The sequence below is a fragment of the Delphinus delphis genome, chromosome 6 (genome assembly GCF_949987515.2).
Source record: "Delphinus delphis chromosome 6, mDelDel1.2, whole genome shotgun sequence".
Classification (NCBI taxonomy): domain Eukaryota; kingdom Metazoa; phylum Chordata; class Mammalia; order Artiodactyla; family Delphinidae; genus Delphinus; species Delphinus delphis.
The window spans coordinates 17,694,101-17,710,545 of record NC_082688.1 but is presented as its reverse complement, the minus strand read 5'-3'; the positions used below and the strand labels follow the sequence as shown (position 1 = coordinate 17,710,545).

General features: G+C 45.4%; 1 protein-coding gene across 2 annotated transcripts in view; it reads right to left on the bottom strand.

Annotated features, from left to right (window-relative positions):
• Positions 1–16,445, bottom strand: part of ASTN2 (astrotactin 2) — a 912,541-nt gene that overhangs the window by 42,104 nt on the left and 853,992 nt on the right. For both annotated transcript variants that reach the window (XM_060013324.1, XM_060013323.1), the window contains exon 20: positions 11,958–12,099. In XM_060013324.1, the coding sequence (XP_059869307.1) occupies positions 11,958–12,099 (142 nt within the window). The remainder of the gene's footprint in view (positions 1–11,957; positions 12,100–16,445) is intronic.

Here is a 16,445-nt window from a genome sequence, read left to right as displayed (position 1 = left end):
AGCCGAGTGTGGCTTGTGACCCCATCCTGGGAATTCCTCTCCACGCTGAGATGTCCCTGTGCTTTCCCCCTACCAAAGCACCCCCGAGGTAAAAGGTAGGGAGTCAAGGCCTGCTGGCAAGAGCCGTGGATTGAGTGTCAGGACCCCTGTGTGCTAATCCTGGTTCTGCTTTCACTGTGAAGCCTATGGGTCTCTCTGGGCCTCGGCTCCCTTATCTATATACTGAGAGAGTTAACTTAGAGATTTTAAATTAATAACCTGCAAGCTAATTGTGACCTACAAAATTGGTTTATATGACCAGTATTAAATTGGTTTCCAGCAAGTACTAATTAAGAGATTTCATTTAAGCCGAGGTTTATGGCTGACGTTCTCACATAGTAATGGTTAGCTGGAGCTAAGGATTCTCTGCTCCATTTCTAGTTTACCACTGTCCCCACTGCTCCCTGTTATCGAGCATCTGGTCACACTGACCCATTCATGTCACTTGCCAGTTCCTCCTTATAAAGCCCTGCCGAGGGTTTGTTCCCTCTCCCTCAGCTTCCTGCTCCCCAAGCATGGGGCTTACACCCCCCCGAGATTACCAGCCCACCGAAGGCCAGCCCTGGAACGTTTCTTGACAGTGACCTGAAATTTGCCTTCCTCGCAGCCATTCACCTCATCCTGTTCCCCAGGGTCAGAGTGAGCACATCTGTGCCTCTGATACCTGTGTGGCTCTACAGAGGGCTGAAGACGGTGGGCCATCCTCCCGGGTCCTCTCTTCACTTGAACAAACCGTCCAGGCCCCTGAAATGTTCTCCAGGGGCATCATTTCTAGGGCCCCTGCTGACCTGCTTCCTCTCCTCTGGACGTTGTTTAGATGTTTAGTCTTCCCCTTGCAAGCCAACTCTCCTTGCAGCCGTGAGGCTTGTTCATACCATCCTCCACTGAATCTTTGCCACGCTGCCCTTGGGGCTCCAACACGGCTGGCGAGGCCCTCACCTGCTCAGTAGCCCCAGCTCTCTTACCTCCCCTTGCCCTCCTGACTCCAGATCTACTCTCTGCCTCATCATGCTGTCTCTCAGTTTCCAGGTTTCTCATAATCTATCCTCTGCTTGAAACCCCTGTATTAGTTTCCTGTAGCTGCCATAACATATTACCACAGACATAGTGGCTTAAAACAACAGAAACATATTATCTCACAGTTCTGGAGGCCAGGAGTCTGAAATCAAGGTGTCGGCAGGGCCAGGCTCCCCCTGGGGGCTCTTGGGAAGGATCCTTCCTTGCCTTTTCTGGCTTCTGAGGGCCCCAGGTGTTCTTTGACTTGTGGTAACATAACTCTAATCCCCAACTTTATCTTCACGTGGCCTTCTTCTGTGTGTCTTTTCCTCTTAGAGTGACACCAGCCACTATATTATATTGGACTTAGGAACCAACCTAGTTACAGTGAAATCTCATCTTGATCCTTAGTTCATTACATTTTCAAAGACTCTATTTCCAAGTAAGGTCACATTCTGAGGTTTCAGGTAGTCATGAATTCTGGGGGGATGCTATTCAACCCAGGGCAACACCTCCTCTTACTTCTGCAGGAAGACTTCACAGCAGGTCTGCAAAATGGCCCTGCACTAGACTCGTCTGGGTTAGCGAGCCTTCCTTGATATTTCCACAGCCCCCAGTCTTTCCCATCAGAGCATGACGTGAAGCATCATCGAGCTAGTCTCCTCTGCCTCCCCACCATGACTCTGAGCTCCATGAGGGCAGAGACTGTTTGGCTTGGTTAGTTCTGAATCCCAGCTGACTAGCTTAGTATAAGGCACATTGTGGATACCCAACATATATGTCCTTTTCCTGAGTGCTCAGCACAGACACCAGTTGTTAAGAAGAGGAAAAGCTGTTTCCAGATGTTTCCAGAACTGAGCTGAGCCCATGCTGCTCCACTTCTACCCAGCACATGCCCTACGCAGGGCACCACTCACTGGATCCCCAATGTGTGAGGACCTCGCCTTTACTTGCACCAAATGGCCTCACTGTCTCTCAACTCAACGCAGCCTGTTCTCCACACCCCAGTGAGGGTTGTCACCAAAAACACAGGTGTAAATACAGCCTGGGCCTGCTCAACAGCTTTTCTTGGTTCCCCACTGCCTGCAGGACCAAGTTCAGCTCCTATGCCTGGCATTCAAGGCCTAGTTCCCCAGCATGGCCTCAGGTCCCATCTCTCCACCCTCCACGAGTTTGCACAAGCAGCCTGTGCCCTGTCCCTCTAGAAGCCTGGCTGGCGTCCCATTCCTGGATGAAATCCTGATGCAGCTTGAGGAAAGAACAGCCTGCCTGAGAGTCCCCAGCAGGTTTTAGGAGCCTCGCTGTCTGTCGGCTGAAAAACAGCGTTATTTTTCCTCTACGAGTCTCTCTTGGCTTAGGACTCACGGCTGTATTTGCTTCTGGCTTGAGGACAGCTCTTTCCCTCTCTGGGGCCCCAACTGAACACTTTGGAGAGGTTAGTGTGACCTGACGCTAGATGGAATTGAGTCTTGAGTAGCTAGGCTGCCCCCCCTCACCCCACCCCCTGACCAATAGGACAGGGCACCACAGCCAGAGAAAGTTCACATTCCATCTGGGTTATGGGACATCAGAGGCGCCCGGCCCCTGCTGAGTTCTGGGACCCTTGGCCACACCCAACTGGCTGTTCACCCCAGTGTCATATAATAGGTCCAGACCTTTGTTCCTAGGCTGTGGTAGGAGGGGTGGAGCGGGTAGATAACGCACAGGAACATGGAAGAAGAGAGATCATGGGACCAAGCAAGAGAGACTAAGGAGTGCTAAGGAAAGGAGAAAGAGGCAGGATGCACAGACACAGAGAGAGCGAGCATAAGAGAAGGAGACACCGACACAAAGACTGAGACAGACAGACAGACGAGAAGTCAGAGTGCTGAGAGAGAGGCAGCATCCCTGCCCGGAGCAGAGAGAGAGCAAGGATGGGACGGGAAGAAAGAGAGGGAAAGAGGAGTCAGAAACAACCAGAAATGGACAAAAAGGGGCGGCGGGGGTGGGGGGAGAGGAGAGATGTTAGAAAAACAGGAGAGGACTCAGGGAGAGAGGAAGCGAGAGAGGAGTGGCGGGGGAGAAGAGGAAGGAAGGAAGGGAGGGAGAGAGGGTTGAAGAGAAAAAAAGGACTGAGAGAGTTTCACAGTGGGGAGAAAAAGCCAGTAAAGAGCAAGGCAGGAATTGTCAGGCCCGTCCTGGCTTCTTTCCCTTCTGTGTCCTGGATCAACCTTGGGCCTCAGCCTCAGCTCTCAGAGGCTACAGCCCAGGCCCCGGTCAGCATGGAAGGCTTCCTCTGTGCATATCTCCTTCCTCCCAGGAGCTGAAAGTCCCCTGAGAAGCTGGCCCGGTCACGCTGGGACTTGGCTCAAGAGGCCCACTGCATAGACAGGGTCACTGAAGCTGGAAGAGGGAAGAAGCATGGAGCCTTAAGCTGAATGAAACTCTTCCGCCCGGACTCCAACCCTTCCCTCTCTGATCGCCAGGGCTTGGAGTCCAAATCCTTGCCTCCATTACCTCCTGAGATACACAGCCTCCGAATTCACCTGAATTCATGAAACATTCTTTGGGTTGGCCCCATTCGATCCCTCTTCTACAAAGGGAGAAACGCAGGCCTCCAAAATGGAAACTCCTTGTCCAAGGCTTCATAGCTGCTTAGGGCCAGACGCAGGATGACCCTCCAGTCTCTCGCCTCCCTTCATCTGGGCAAGCATTCATAAACGCCAGACCTGAAGGGCTCCTGATGACTTTCATGCTTTTTCCAGTAAATTCTGTGCTGATTCTTGGCACAAAGAGAGGAAATGAAGAGGGTAGGGTAGGAATGTAAATAAAAGGAAACTTTGGGATTCCATCTAATATGTAATTATAGTATCCATGGCGGTGGCCCTGGTTGCTTCTTCGATGTGCTGCCCTGGATGTGCCCGGGCAGGGGGTGGGGGGGTTCCTGGAGGTGATGGGGGGCCCAGCAATGCTCCATCCAAGGTGTCAAGCCCCCTGGGCTTTTGGAATCGTATTTTGGGGCAGGGAGCCTGGACTTGTTTGCAGAAACACATGGCAGCCTGGGGATGTTGGGAAACAACCCAGCAGATGAGAGCTGGAGATACTGGGCATCTCAAGAATGGCATTGGGAGTACATTCCTAGGAAGAGCAGGGGTCCTTGTGCAGACTCAGGGCTCAACTGTTTACGTGGCATCACCAGGGTTGCAGAGGCAGGGAGAAGTCTGGAGTTCAGTGGGAGTCGTGTAGCTTTCGGTGTCAGGACTCAAAATCTGTTTTCCATAGTGTTTCCAGCTCATCTGAGTATGGATCTCTGCACAAAAGATCCCTTTAAACAGCTTCCACCCCTGAACCTTGCTACTTCGACATGTCCAATTCTTCTCATAAACTAGTGTGGTAATTTCAAGTTCAAGCTCTGGAAATAAATTGGCTGAATTCAAATTGTATCTTCTCCATTTACGAGCCTTGAGGCTCTGGTCAACTTATCTAACCTCTCTGTGCCTTTACAGCCTAATCTGTTGGACAAGAATAACAGTCACTGCCTTAGAGAGTTGTTTTCAGGATTAAATTAGGTAAGATTTAAGATAGGTAGATAGATGGGTAGATAGGTAGATAGATAGATACAGAGACATAGAAACCTAGAGATAGATGTAGAGATATGGTACCAGACCACAGCCGGACACACAGTGGCTGTCTCCTGAATATTTGGTGAGAAAGTGAGTTAGAGATGGTGAGTGAGTGAAGGGGAGAAGTCAGTATCTCCAGATTTCTGCACTGACTTCGAAATTTGTTCAAATCATTCAACAACGATTTACTGGATTCTTTACTGGCATCAGACACTGTTCTAGGCAGCAGGAATACAGGATGACAAAGGCCGACATAGACCCTGCTCTATGCAGCTGACGGTCTGGTGTGAAAAGACAGACAACAAACCAATAAATTAGATACTGAATCACTACAGCTTTAGTAAGTGCCATGGCTTTATGCGTCTGTGTGTATAGCAGGTGTTATCTGTTGTAGATAATGTGGTCAAAGAAGGGCTTTCTAAGGAAATGACATTTAATCCTAGACCTGAAGGAGAGTAAGGTACTGATCATGGGAAGAGCCAGGAGAAGGCTATCCTGGGGAAAGAACAGTAGAAGCAAAGACCTTATGGAAGGTACATTCTAATACATTCTAGCAAGTGTGCCTAGGGAATGATGAATAAAGGAATCAGTGCCAGATGAAGGATTAACTTGCTCTCCCCACTGGAATGCTGAGAACACAGTGGCCAACAGTGGCAACCCCAGGCACGAAGCTTAGGTAAAGTATATAATCACAAAGAGTAATAACAGTGGTTATCCTTCCCCCTCTCATCATTTATTAAGTACTGACAATGAGCTAGACACTCTCTTGTGCTCTTTACATGTTTCAGTTCATCGAATCCTCACAATCCTATGAAATAGGTCCTGTCATGATTCCATTTTAAAGACGACAAAATTGAAACTCAGAGAGATTAAGAAATTTGCCCAAGGCCACACAGTGCAGGTATTGGAGCCAAGGTAAAAACTCACCTCTGTCTGATTTCAAAGGCCTAACTTAAAAATATGTATATTGGGGTGGGGTGTGGGAAGGGATGTGGATTCAAAATATCTATTGCCCGTCCCTTGGCTGCTTTTTTTGACAGAGTGATCATAACGTTTCACGTTCACACAATCTTAGGACAAATTCAAAGCACCTTCTCATATACTATCGAGTTTAATCTTTGCAAAAACTTGGGGAGGTATAATTAATTATCTCCATTTCATGGATGAATTAATAAGCTCCATTTTACAGATGAGAAAGATGAGGTGTGAAGTACCTTTCCTGAGGATCAGGGTCTTCTTGTCCCCAAAGTTCTTTCCATTGCAAACATTTGCTTGCAGTTAGAAGGCCCTTTTCCACTATTCTTACCAGGTACTTCTGACAACTCCCCATGTGTGAGTGGACACGGGCAGGAACAGCATGTGGGGGAAGGGAAGGGTGGGTCAGCTTGGGTATGACTCTCAGCTCTATCTCTTTTTATCATGTGACTTTGGGCAAAATGTTTACTTCTTTAAGTCTCAGTTTTTCCCTCTGTGAAATGAAACATGATGATGATGATGATACCAGTTCCACAGGGTAATGGCGAGGATGAAATGAGAGAGCACGTGTAACATCCTTAAAGCACTGTTCCTGACACATAGTGAGTGCTCAATAAACTATTATCATCACTACACTCCTGGTATCCAGGAAGTACTGGGGACACTGAGAATCAGGACACCGGTCTGGAGTCTCCATCTCTACCTCAGCGTGCAAGTCACAGAGCTCACTGAGTTTAACTTTTCCATTTCACAGATGAGAACATCAAGGCCCGAGCAGCAGGAGGAACTGGGCCCAGGTCTTGCTTGGAACAAGCGTGGGAACTGCTGTCTGACTCCTGACCTCAGGCTCTTCCCTCCTCCAGGGCCCTGGTTTTCCTTTTACTCCTCTCCTCCAACTCCAGCCACCCCTGATAAGAAGGAACATTTCCCCTGAGCCTCTGGTCCCACCGTGGATGTTGGCACGTGGTTGCAGGACGCAGGCTCCCTTGGCATTCCTTTCACAGAGCTGAGGCCAAGGAGGTGAGGGCAGGCCTGGAGCAAGCCTCTGCATGTGTGGGAATGAGCTCCCATCCCAGGAATTAGGCCTGGCTGCTGCTGTGTGTTTGCGCAGGACACTTTGGCAGTCATCCACGATCAGAGAAAGCAAGGCAGCCAAGACAAGACAGAGGCTAATTACCTTGGACAATAGGAAATTGGGGAGTGGCGACAAAAAGGGTGTCTAGGCCTCCAGCCAGGCAAGGGCAGGGATGGCGAGTGCCCAGCCTGGGCGGACCCTCCCACCTTGAGTGGAGATTCCTGCTCGGGGTTACCCTCGGACTCCAGCAACCCAAAGGCGCAAGAGCTGGTCACACTGTCAGAACGTCTGGGGACCCTCTCCCTCTGCTGCTCTTTGTTTATTTTCATTCAAAAGTAAAACAAATGAAACAAACAAGGACATTCAATTTAAACAGGCCCAAGTGCTGATGTTTCTGTTTTGTTACACCAGGGTGAGCTTAGGACGAGAGAATCAGCCTTAACTCTCACTCCTCCAATTGGTCTCAACTCTGCGGTGCTGTGTAAAATTACATGGATAGAGGGGCTGCAGAAGCAATTTGCCTTCCTAGGTGGGGTGCAGAGAGGGAGTGGGGATAAAGAGGGGCCTGATTCAGAGAGAGAGAAGGAGGAACCAAAACTCAAATAAGAAACAGGACAGAGAAACAGAAATTCAGAGATTAACAGATAGAAAGGCAAAAAAGGAATGATTGGAGAATGGCAGACAGACAAAGACAGTGAGCTATGCAGAGAGTACTCACACGAGAGAGGGAATAAAAGGAAAGGGGAGGGCTTCCCTGGTGGCGCAGTGGTTGAGAGTCCGCCTGCCGATGCTGGGGACACGGGTTCGTGCCCCGGTCCGGGAAGATCCCACATGCCACGGAGCGGCTGGGCCCGTGAGCCATGGCCGCTGAGCCTGCGCGTCCGGAGCCTGTGCTCCACAACAGGAGAGGCCACAACAGTGAGAGGCCCGCGTACCGCAAAAAAAAAAAAAAAAAAAAAAAGGAAAGGGGAGACGGACAGAGATGCAGAGAGGTATGGTAGGGTAAAACAAAGGTGAAGTTTTAAGAGCAAGAGCCCCGGAGGAGAAGAGAGAGAATGAGAAAAAAGTCCCACGGCAGAAGTATGCATTCCCAGAACTCTCAAGCTCGGGTGGATCTAATGCATCTTCATTTTGAAGATCCTGAACTTGTGAAACAAGGAGAGGATGTGAACATTCTGCCCAAGGTCCCAGAGGCAGAAGTGGCAGTAGTGGGATGTGAACCCAGACTTCCTGCCTGAGAGAGTGCGCCTCCATGCCTGTGTCACCTGAATCCTTCCATCACACCTTCTGGCAGCATGGATGGAAGGTTTGGTGCCCAGCTGTGCTTAATTAAAACTCAGGGGTCTGGACCATGCTCTCTTTTCATCCTATTTCTCCCCAAATGATCCCGGGTACTCATTCTTTTCAGGGCTAGTGGGACCCCAACCTGCCTCATAGAGAATAGCTCTTCTGGGATTGTCCTTGGAAAAAAGAGACACTGAAAACCATCAACTGAGTCAAGGAGAATGAAACAGGAAGAAGCAAAAGTAACCAACATTTCCTGCAGACCTCCCGTATGCCATGCAATCTGAAAAACCCTGTTCGTGGAGTTTCTTACTTAATGCTCTTCCCTATAACTCTACGAGAATGGAAAGATTATCAGCCCCCTTTCCCAGTGGGAGAAACTGTTGCATAGAGCAGTGAAAAAATGACTTGACCCAGGGCAGGTCGTGACCACTCAGCAGAATCAGGATTTGCACCCAGCTCCGCTTGTCTCCAAAGCCTGCGCTCTTTCCACTGCCACACATGGCCTTTTTGGCCCAAGAAGAAGAAAACTAATTTTGGTAAGAAACAAGCAAGCAGAAAATGAAAACCCCCAAGAACTGACACTGGAACTATTTTAAAACTTGAGACCGAATCGGTCAGACTTCAGGGAAGGAGAGCCGCCAGTGGGATAAGAGACGAGTCCAAACAACACCCTGGCTCCTTGTCAGAGCGCCCAGATCCCAGGGCCATTAATAAAATCGATTTCAAAAATAAAATAAAGAAGTGTTCAGAGTTAGGGATGACAGGCTCATGACAAGCACATTTCCAGGACAGGAGAAGAAAGGATGTTCCTGCTTCACGAGGTGGGAAGGAGATGGGGGCCGGGTGTGTGTGTGTGTGTCTGTGTGTGTGTGTGTGTCTGTGTGTGTGTGTGTGTGTAAAGGATGGCGGCTGATTTGTCAGCTCTAAGTGTTAATTGCTTTCGGGGTTCCATAAAACATTTCACTGCTTTCTACATAATGGGCCTGTAGGCTTCCAGCCTGGCTAACGCCAAGTCCCCACAGTGTCACCCAGAGACAGGGTTACTACTTGTGTCTCAGCAGATAGGAATCACCTGCCAGGGCTCGGTCCCTCTCTGCTAGATGCTGTCTCTCCCAGCAGCTGGAGAATGGAGGCGGAGGGAGTTGAAATTAATTATTACTACAGCAAGGGCAACAAGAGCAACGATGGTAACAGCTAACACTTCTCACTTTCCTGCTGGGGGCTTGTGACAAAGTGAAGAACTTCTGTGCATTACGAGCTCATCAAACCTCTTGGGGTCCCAGTGAGCCAGACACCGTATTACTTACATCTTCACGAAGGAGGAAGCGGAGGCTGGAAGGTTGAGCAGCTCACTCAGTGCCAAGCTGAGAAAGCACAGGGTGGAGATCTGAACCCAGCTCTGTACGCCTCCAGTGCAGTCTATGCCCTCAGTGAGCGACAGAAGATCCAGAAACCAGCCATAAGCAGTCTTGCAAAAATGCTGTTTTCTGCACACGATCATAGTCTTTAGGGTTGGAGCGGATCATACAGCCCATAATCTAGTCACATACTCGTGTTTCATAGATGCAGTGACCCTAAAGCCCAAGGGGTTGGTGTCAGAGCTTACTGAGAGGCTATAGACTCGCGCTCCCAAGATCTAAATACCAAATCATTACTGAAGGCCTGAGGTAAATGCTATCGCCTCTGTGAAGTTTGCACACATGTCCCACTGGAAGACACCTGATAGCATGTTGTACTTTTGGGATTTCATCCCTACAGCTCTCACCGTCCCCAACTGAGTTTGCCCTTCTGAATGAAATAAAACCTGGGCCCTAACATCTATGAGATGGATAGTCAGTGGCAAAGACAGAGTCAGAAGCCCTGGTTTCCATCTTACGGTGATATTCCTGAGTTTGGTACGTGAACGCACTGGGTGTTACCAATGAGTCTCAATATGTCACATGTTCAAAAGAGCCCCGTGGTCTTCAGAAAAGTCATGGTCTTCCAGAGGAAGTGGGGATAGGATGTGTTTTGGAGGGGAGGGAGATTTGCAGATGGTGAAGGGGCTAATATTTACTGAGCACATACTTAGATACTATGCTAGGTTGCTCCTGGTTTAATTCTCATGCAACTCTGCAACCTGGGTTTTATTATTTCTCTTTTACGGAGGCTCATAGAGGTAAAGCGACTTATCTAAGGCTACACAACTAAATATGTCATAGCCAGATCTGAATCCACATTCTGTGGTCTTCCATACTACCATTAAGTTATAAGTTACCTGAGGGTAGAAACTTTGTCGTAGGCACATTTATACTTGCACTCTAGCACAGTACCAAGACACAGGAAATCTTCAGACAATGTCTGCTGAATAAGTAAATGAGTTACAAATGAGTAAATAAAAATGTGAATGAATGAAAGAATTGATGAATAAACAAGTGAATGAATGATGGAGTATAAGAGTGAATAAACAGATGAATGGGATGGATGGATGGATGGATGGATGGAGAGATGGATAAATGGTTGGATAGATGGATGGATAAGTGAATGAATCAATGAATAAAAGAAAAAAAATAATGCGTTGAATAATTAATTGGTCAACAATGCCTACCTTATACCCTGAGAAAACCATAATTCAAAAACAGTCATGTACCACAATGTTCACTGCAGCTCTATTTACAATAGCCAGGAGATGGAAGCAACCTAAGTGTCCATCAACAGATGAATGGATAAAGAAGATGTAGCACATATATACAATGGCATATTACTCAGCCATAAAAAGAAACGAAATTGAGTTCTTTGTAGTGAGGTAGATGGACCTAGAGTCTGTCATAGAGAGTGAAGTAAGTCAGAAAGAGAAAAACAAATACCGTATGCTAACACATATATATGGACTCGAAAAAAAAAAATGGTTCTGAAGAACCCAGGGGCAGGACAGGAATAAAGACGCAGACATAGAGATGGACTTGAGGACACAGGGAGGGGGAAGGGTAAGCTGGGACGAAGTGAGAGAGTGGCATGGACATATACACACTACCAAATGTAAAATCGATAGCTAGTGGGAAGCAGCCTCGTAGCACAGGGAGATCAGCTCGGTGCTTTGTGTCCACCTAGGGGTGGGATAGGGAGGGTGGGAGGGACGGAGACACAAGAGGGAGGATATATGGGGATATATGTACATGTATAGCTGATTCACTTTGTTATACAGCAGAAACTAACACACCATTGTAAAGCAATTATACTTCAGCGAAGATGTTAAAAAGAAAAAAAAAACAATGCCCACCTTGTCAACAACTGCAGCTTTCTAGATTAGTAAGGGAGGCGGCCTATGGTTTCATAATTAGAGAATGAAGAGAGCTGGTTGCTAGAACTGTATGTTATAGCTTATGATGGTTGCATCCGAATGTGGCAACACTCACTGAGTTGGGAAACAGAGAAAAAATGACTCCGTTTTCCCTCTGAGATGAACAGATGAGTCTCAGAATGACTTCCTTTGCATCTCCAGAAATTTGGATGCAATGACTCTAATCTACTCTGTGAAAGCGTGATGATGACACTATTACTAAGGGACTGGATGAATCTACTAATAAAAAAAATTATATGTATATATACTACATATACATATACACTTCTGATATGCTAATCTAACATTTTTCAGAGGAAATGTCACGGAATTGAGAAAAGAACACCAGGCAGGGACTCCTGTCACAGCCTTCCTTGCTAACTTGCCACTTTCCCTCTTTGGGCTGCAGATTCTTCATCAGTAGGAGGGACGGTTTTAAGTTACTGGCCTCCCTGGACCCTTTATCACTAACCTTGTATGATTCTGTGACTCACTGTGGCCATACTTCTCCAATGGACACTTCTAAGCCTTAGCATATTAAGGTGCACATACAGACTGGCCTATAAAACATTAGGCTGGTCTGGACAGATGACTCGTGCCTTGCCTCCCAGACTTACAATTGTCCTGTCTGCTTCACGCTCCCCACACACAAAGTATGTCTTACTTGTAGAGACCGTCGGGCTCCAGACACTTGAAGATGACGGAGTAGATACTGACTTCAGGGACCTCTCCATGGCTTCGACCAGCTGCTACACAAGATGTACCCAGGCCAGAGAGTAAGTCATCGGCAAAACTCAGGAATTCTCCTGGAGGGAGACAAAGAAAGATGAGCTCCCCAGCTCAGGCCTTGGTGAGCAGACATTCCTGCTATTGTCCAAACAAATCAAATGTCTGGATACCATTATTAAGAGGATTAATGGACAGAACAAGCACAGGATATGAAAATGACACAGATCAGTGTCTACTCCTGATGATTCGTTTTTAAATTTATGCCTGAATTTTCTCAACTGTGAAGTGGAGATACTAATACCTACCTTGATAAGATTGTAGCAAAGCTCAAATGAGGTAAATTATTGTGTAATAAAAATGCATGAAAATGCAACAGGAGGACAGCGCTTTCTGTCTAGAATAACTATTCTGGCCTTGTCACTGCCACTAACTTCCTCTTAACTCCTTAAGCAAGCCTCCATGGAATTGCTGGTTCCTTCCTTGTACGATGAAGGAGTTGGACTAAGGATATAAAATAGGTCTCATGTCATACAGTCACTCTTACGCACTGGTACTGGATTCACGGAGTGTCATGTTGAGATGGACAGAGACTGGTCTGGCTAAGGGGGAAAGAGTTCTATGACTGATTAGTGATGAAGGTCATGAGATAGGAAGGGACAATAGAAGAGAAAGTGCCCCGAACCTCATGATTTCTAAAAGTCAGTCTAGCCATTGGATTTTAGGGGGCTGCTGAAGTTTACTAGAAATAGGGCTCATAAAGAAGACGAGACGAAGACTAGAAAGAATAACTGAACATCTGGGATCTTCGGATCTAGTCTTAGCTTTGTGAAGAATTTGCTGTATAGCTTTGGAGAACTAAATTCCCATCTCTGTACTCTAGTTTTCTCCTCTGTAGAGTGAAGGTGCTAGAGTCACTGTCAGGATTTCCGAAAAAATAAAATAACATAGATGTGCACAAAGATTAAGTTATGAGGATAAACATTGTGGTACTATTTAAACTAGCAGGAATTTTAAAACAACTAAGTGTTCAATGATATCAAAACAGTAATATCAATTATAGTTCAATGATGCAATGGAATATTTTATAGCCATTAAAATAATATTGTGGAAAAATACGAAGTTATTTGAAAGGATATTCATGGCATAGTAAGTTTAAAAAGATAGGTTACACTATTACAGAATAATTTTTGGTGGACATTTTATACATTTATCTATCTAGAAAAAGAAGGAATAAAATATAGTAAATGAATAACAGTGGCTTTGTCTGGAAAGTTAGATAATGGGTATTTTTTTCTCTCTTATTTTTGCTTATCTCTCGTTTTAAAATTATCTACAAGGAACATGTATTGCTTTTGTAACAAGAAAAAAAAAATCAATAAAAATCACTTAAAAATAAAGTAAATGAGCCAGACTACATGGCCTCTAAGTTCCTTTCCAGTTCTAAAACAGGATGGTCTTAGAGGCACGTGAGGTATCGTATACCACACGATATGAAATGATTTGAGGCCGCCCGACTGTTGATTTCTTGTTCTTCTTCATGCCTGTTATGGAGGGCCTTGTAGTCTCTCCTCGCTTAGATTCTCGGTATAAACAAGAGGAGGACATCTGTTAACTATCTTCTCTCTACTTGGGATTAAGGACAATCCAACGTCATGGTACCATCATGAAACAATAATGTTGGCCGAGGGTCTGAGAAGACACGGTGCTTCTCTACCAGGGAACTGAGGGGACAGAATTTACAGATCACTTCCTTTTGGTCTCGTAAAGAATTTCATCCTTCACTCACAAGTGAACCATGTGACACGTGTCTGACTGAACTGTCTAGATGGCCCTGGGATTCAGACAGACAACAGTTCTAAAACGTATTTGTCCCTATGGTCCAACAAAGCAGATCTGATGAGTAGTGTTTTTTGTTTTCTGCTTTTTACAAAGACAGTTCATAGATTCGATATGTAGATGCCAGAACAAGTGTCTGAATCAGGCTAATGTCAGGGACATACAAGTTCAGCTGCTATTGCCAGGGAGACTTGGGACTGAATTTGAGTTCTACCATTTATCACAGGTCCCTTAACTTCTCAAGTCTCAGTTTTCCTTTCTGTAGCAAGCGGTCAATGACTCTTTTATGGGTCTGGAATCTAGAAAGAAAGGCTGAGTCCAGGAAGAAAGTCTGTCTAGAACCAGAGGTTTTGCTATTAAAAAATGAAGAGGTAAATTTAACGCTTTTTTTATCTCAAATTTTGGCATCCCTATTTCTTCTATAGGTCTCTTATGTCCAGCTTCTTCCATAGTAAAATCATAAACCAACAATGTCTTCCAATAGGTATCAAAGCAGAATAATGTATGGGGTGAAAAATAAAGGAGAAAAAACATGGGCCTATTCACTGGATGGAGTGAGGGCTTTGTTTCTCTTGGTTTTTCACGATTCCGTGTCTGGCTGCTTGCACTTGTTTTCTTTGAGCTTGGATACAAGTCTGTCTGCTTCTCAGTTTGTTTCCAGATAGCCATTGAAAGAGTTGGCCCTTCGTGAGGGAATTCAGTATGCCTGTGGCCTGTATTAATTAACTGTCTTCAAGCCAAAAGATGGTTGACATTCATTTTCAAATGGACATAGTTTTCCAGATATTTCCATGCATTTCAGAATAATTTAGACCAGGGATAAAAGCCCCATAAATACGTCTGGTCAGTAAGACCGGCACACAGTTCTAAGGTTTACAGGTTTAGTTCAAGTGAAGAAACTGGATAGTGTGGAGTATATCAATAGTCCTATAAGCACATTATAAGGATACTTAGTGTCCAGTTCTGTTTGGGGCTATATATACATAATAACCTTCAAATGAAAAGAGTTAATATGAAGGAAACTGATATCTTAGTGCCAACTTCTGTTTTTCCCATTTAATCCTCACAACCTTCAATCTTACTGAGTTAAATGTTAGTATCTCTGTTATAAAGCTGAAGTTAAGCTCACAAATTTGGGAAGAGACAGAGCTGAGATTTGAACCCATACCATCCTAATTCCAAAGCCATACCTTTTCTTTTATGTTATGCTGCCTCCTAGAGAATGTTAAAAAAAAAAAAAAAAACGACAGTGTTAGGAAGGGAACTTTCTCAATTCTTTTCAGTTTGAGATTGAATTCATGCCACTCTCTTAGCTCTATGGGCTTGGGAAATGAAACAATAAAAGGCCTTATACACCTTGTAATCTGACAACAGGAAGGGTTGTTAAATACAGACCCATAAAGTGAATTGTAAGATTGCTTGTTCTGGCACTCTATTCCAGAAGGTTTAAATGCAAGCTAGAAGGGGACAGGTGAATGCAGCGACCCTCACTGTCCTTCCTTTCCCAGTGGAGGGGCAACTAAGAAAGGCCTGGGGGCTTCTCCATGTACAAAGGTGAACCAGTGCGATTCAACGCATGTATTGTGGTTCCACAGTATACCATGTTCCACGTCTGGAAGCATTATAATTGAATGAACAATAATAAAGTGCAGTGGTTAAGAGGTTGGGCCCTGCATTTACACTGCCTAGAATTAAATCCTGGTACATCCCCACTTACAGCTTGCTTTGGACTTGACTCTCTACATCTATTTTATCATATGATAAATGGGTATAATAATGCTGTCTAATGTATATTGTTTACAAATAATAACTATTTGTAATTATTAGTACAATGTCTGGTATACAGTAAGAGCTCAAAAAACATATCAGCTATCATTATTGTTTTTATTATTGTGTCATCATAACAGAGGAGATATAAGGACCCTTAGAGGTTATTTGTATCCAAATGGCTCCTTTTCCAGGTGACGAAACCAAAGCCCAGATAAAGAAAGTGGCATGTCTGTGGCCATACACAAAGTGGGAGGTAGACTTGGAACTAAACTTGGTCTCTTCACTCCTATGGCCTGTGAGATAATTCATACCAGCCAGCGCACTGAGATAAAATCACTGAGAACTGAAGAGCTTTCAAAGCTGCCCCAGGAGCCTGTGCTCCTCAGTTTGTGACCAACTTTATTCAACACGAATGTGAGCTTTATTTACTGGGTATTTACTATGTTCCGGGCACTGTAATGTACATGGTACACAGCTCCACCCTGTCATCTTCTTAAACTTGAAATCTCTGAGAAAGATAGAATGCCCAGGAGAGACAGAAGATGTTCAACAGGTCTCACACATGTAATAAATTCTAACAGTGGCTTCAGAATTAGAATATCTGGGGATAAGAAGAAATGGCAGCTATGGTGGGTGCTGAAGGCTGTCTCTTCTATACCTATACTAACCTTCAACCAGATCAACTCCAGTTTGATCTATTTATATACTAATGGTCCATGTTTTATTTAGGTTGAAAATAAAAACTTTTAAAAATCTCGGCTTAAAAGTTTTATTGCTTGGGCTTCCCTGGTGGCACAGTGGTTGAGAGTCCGCCTGC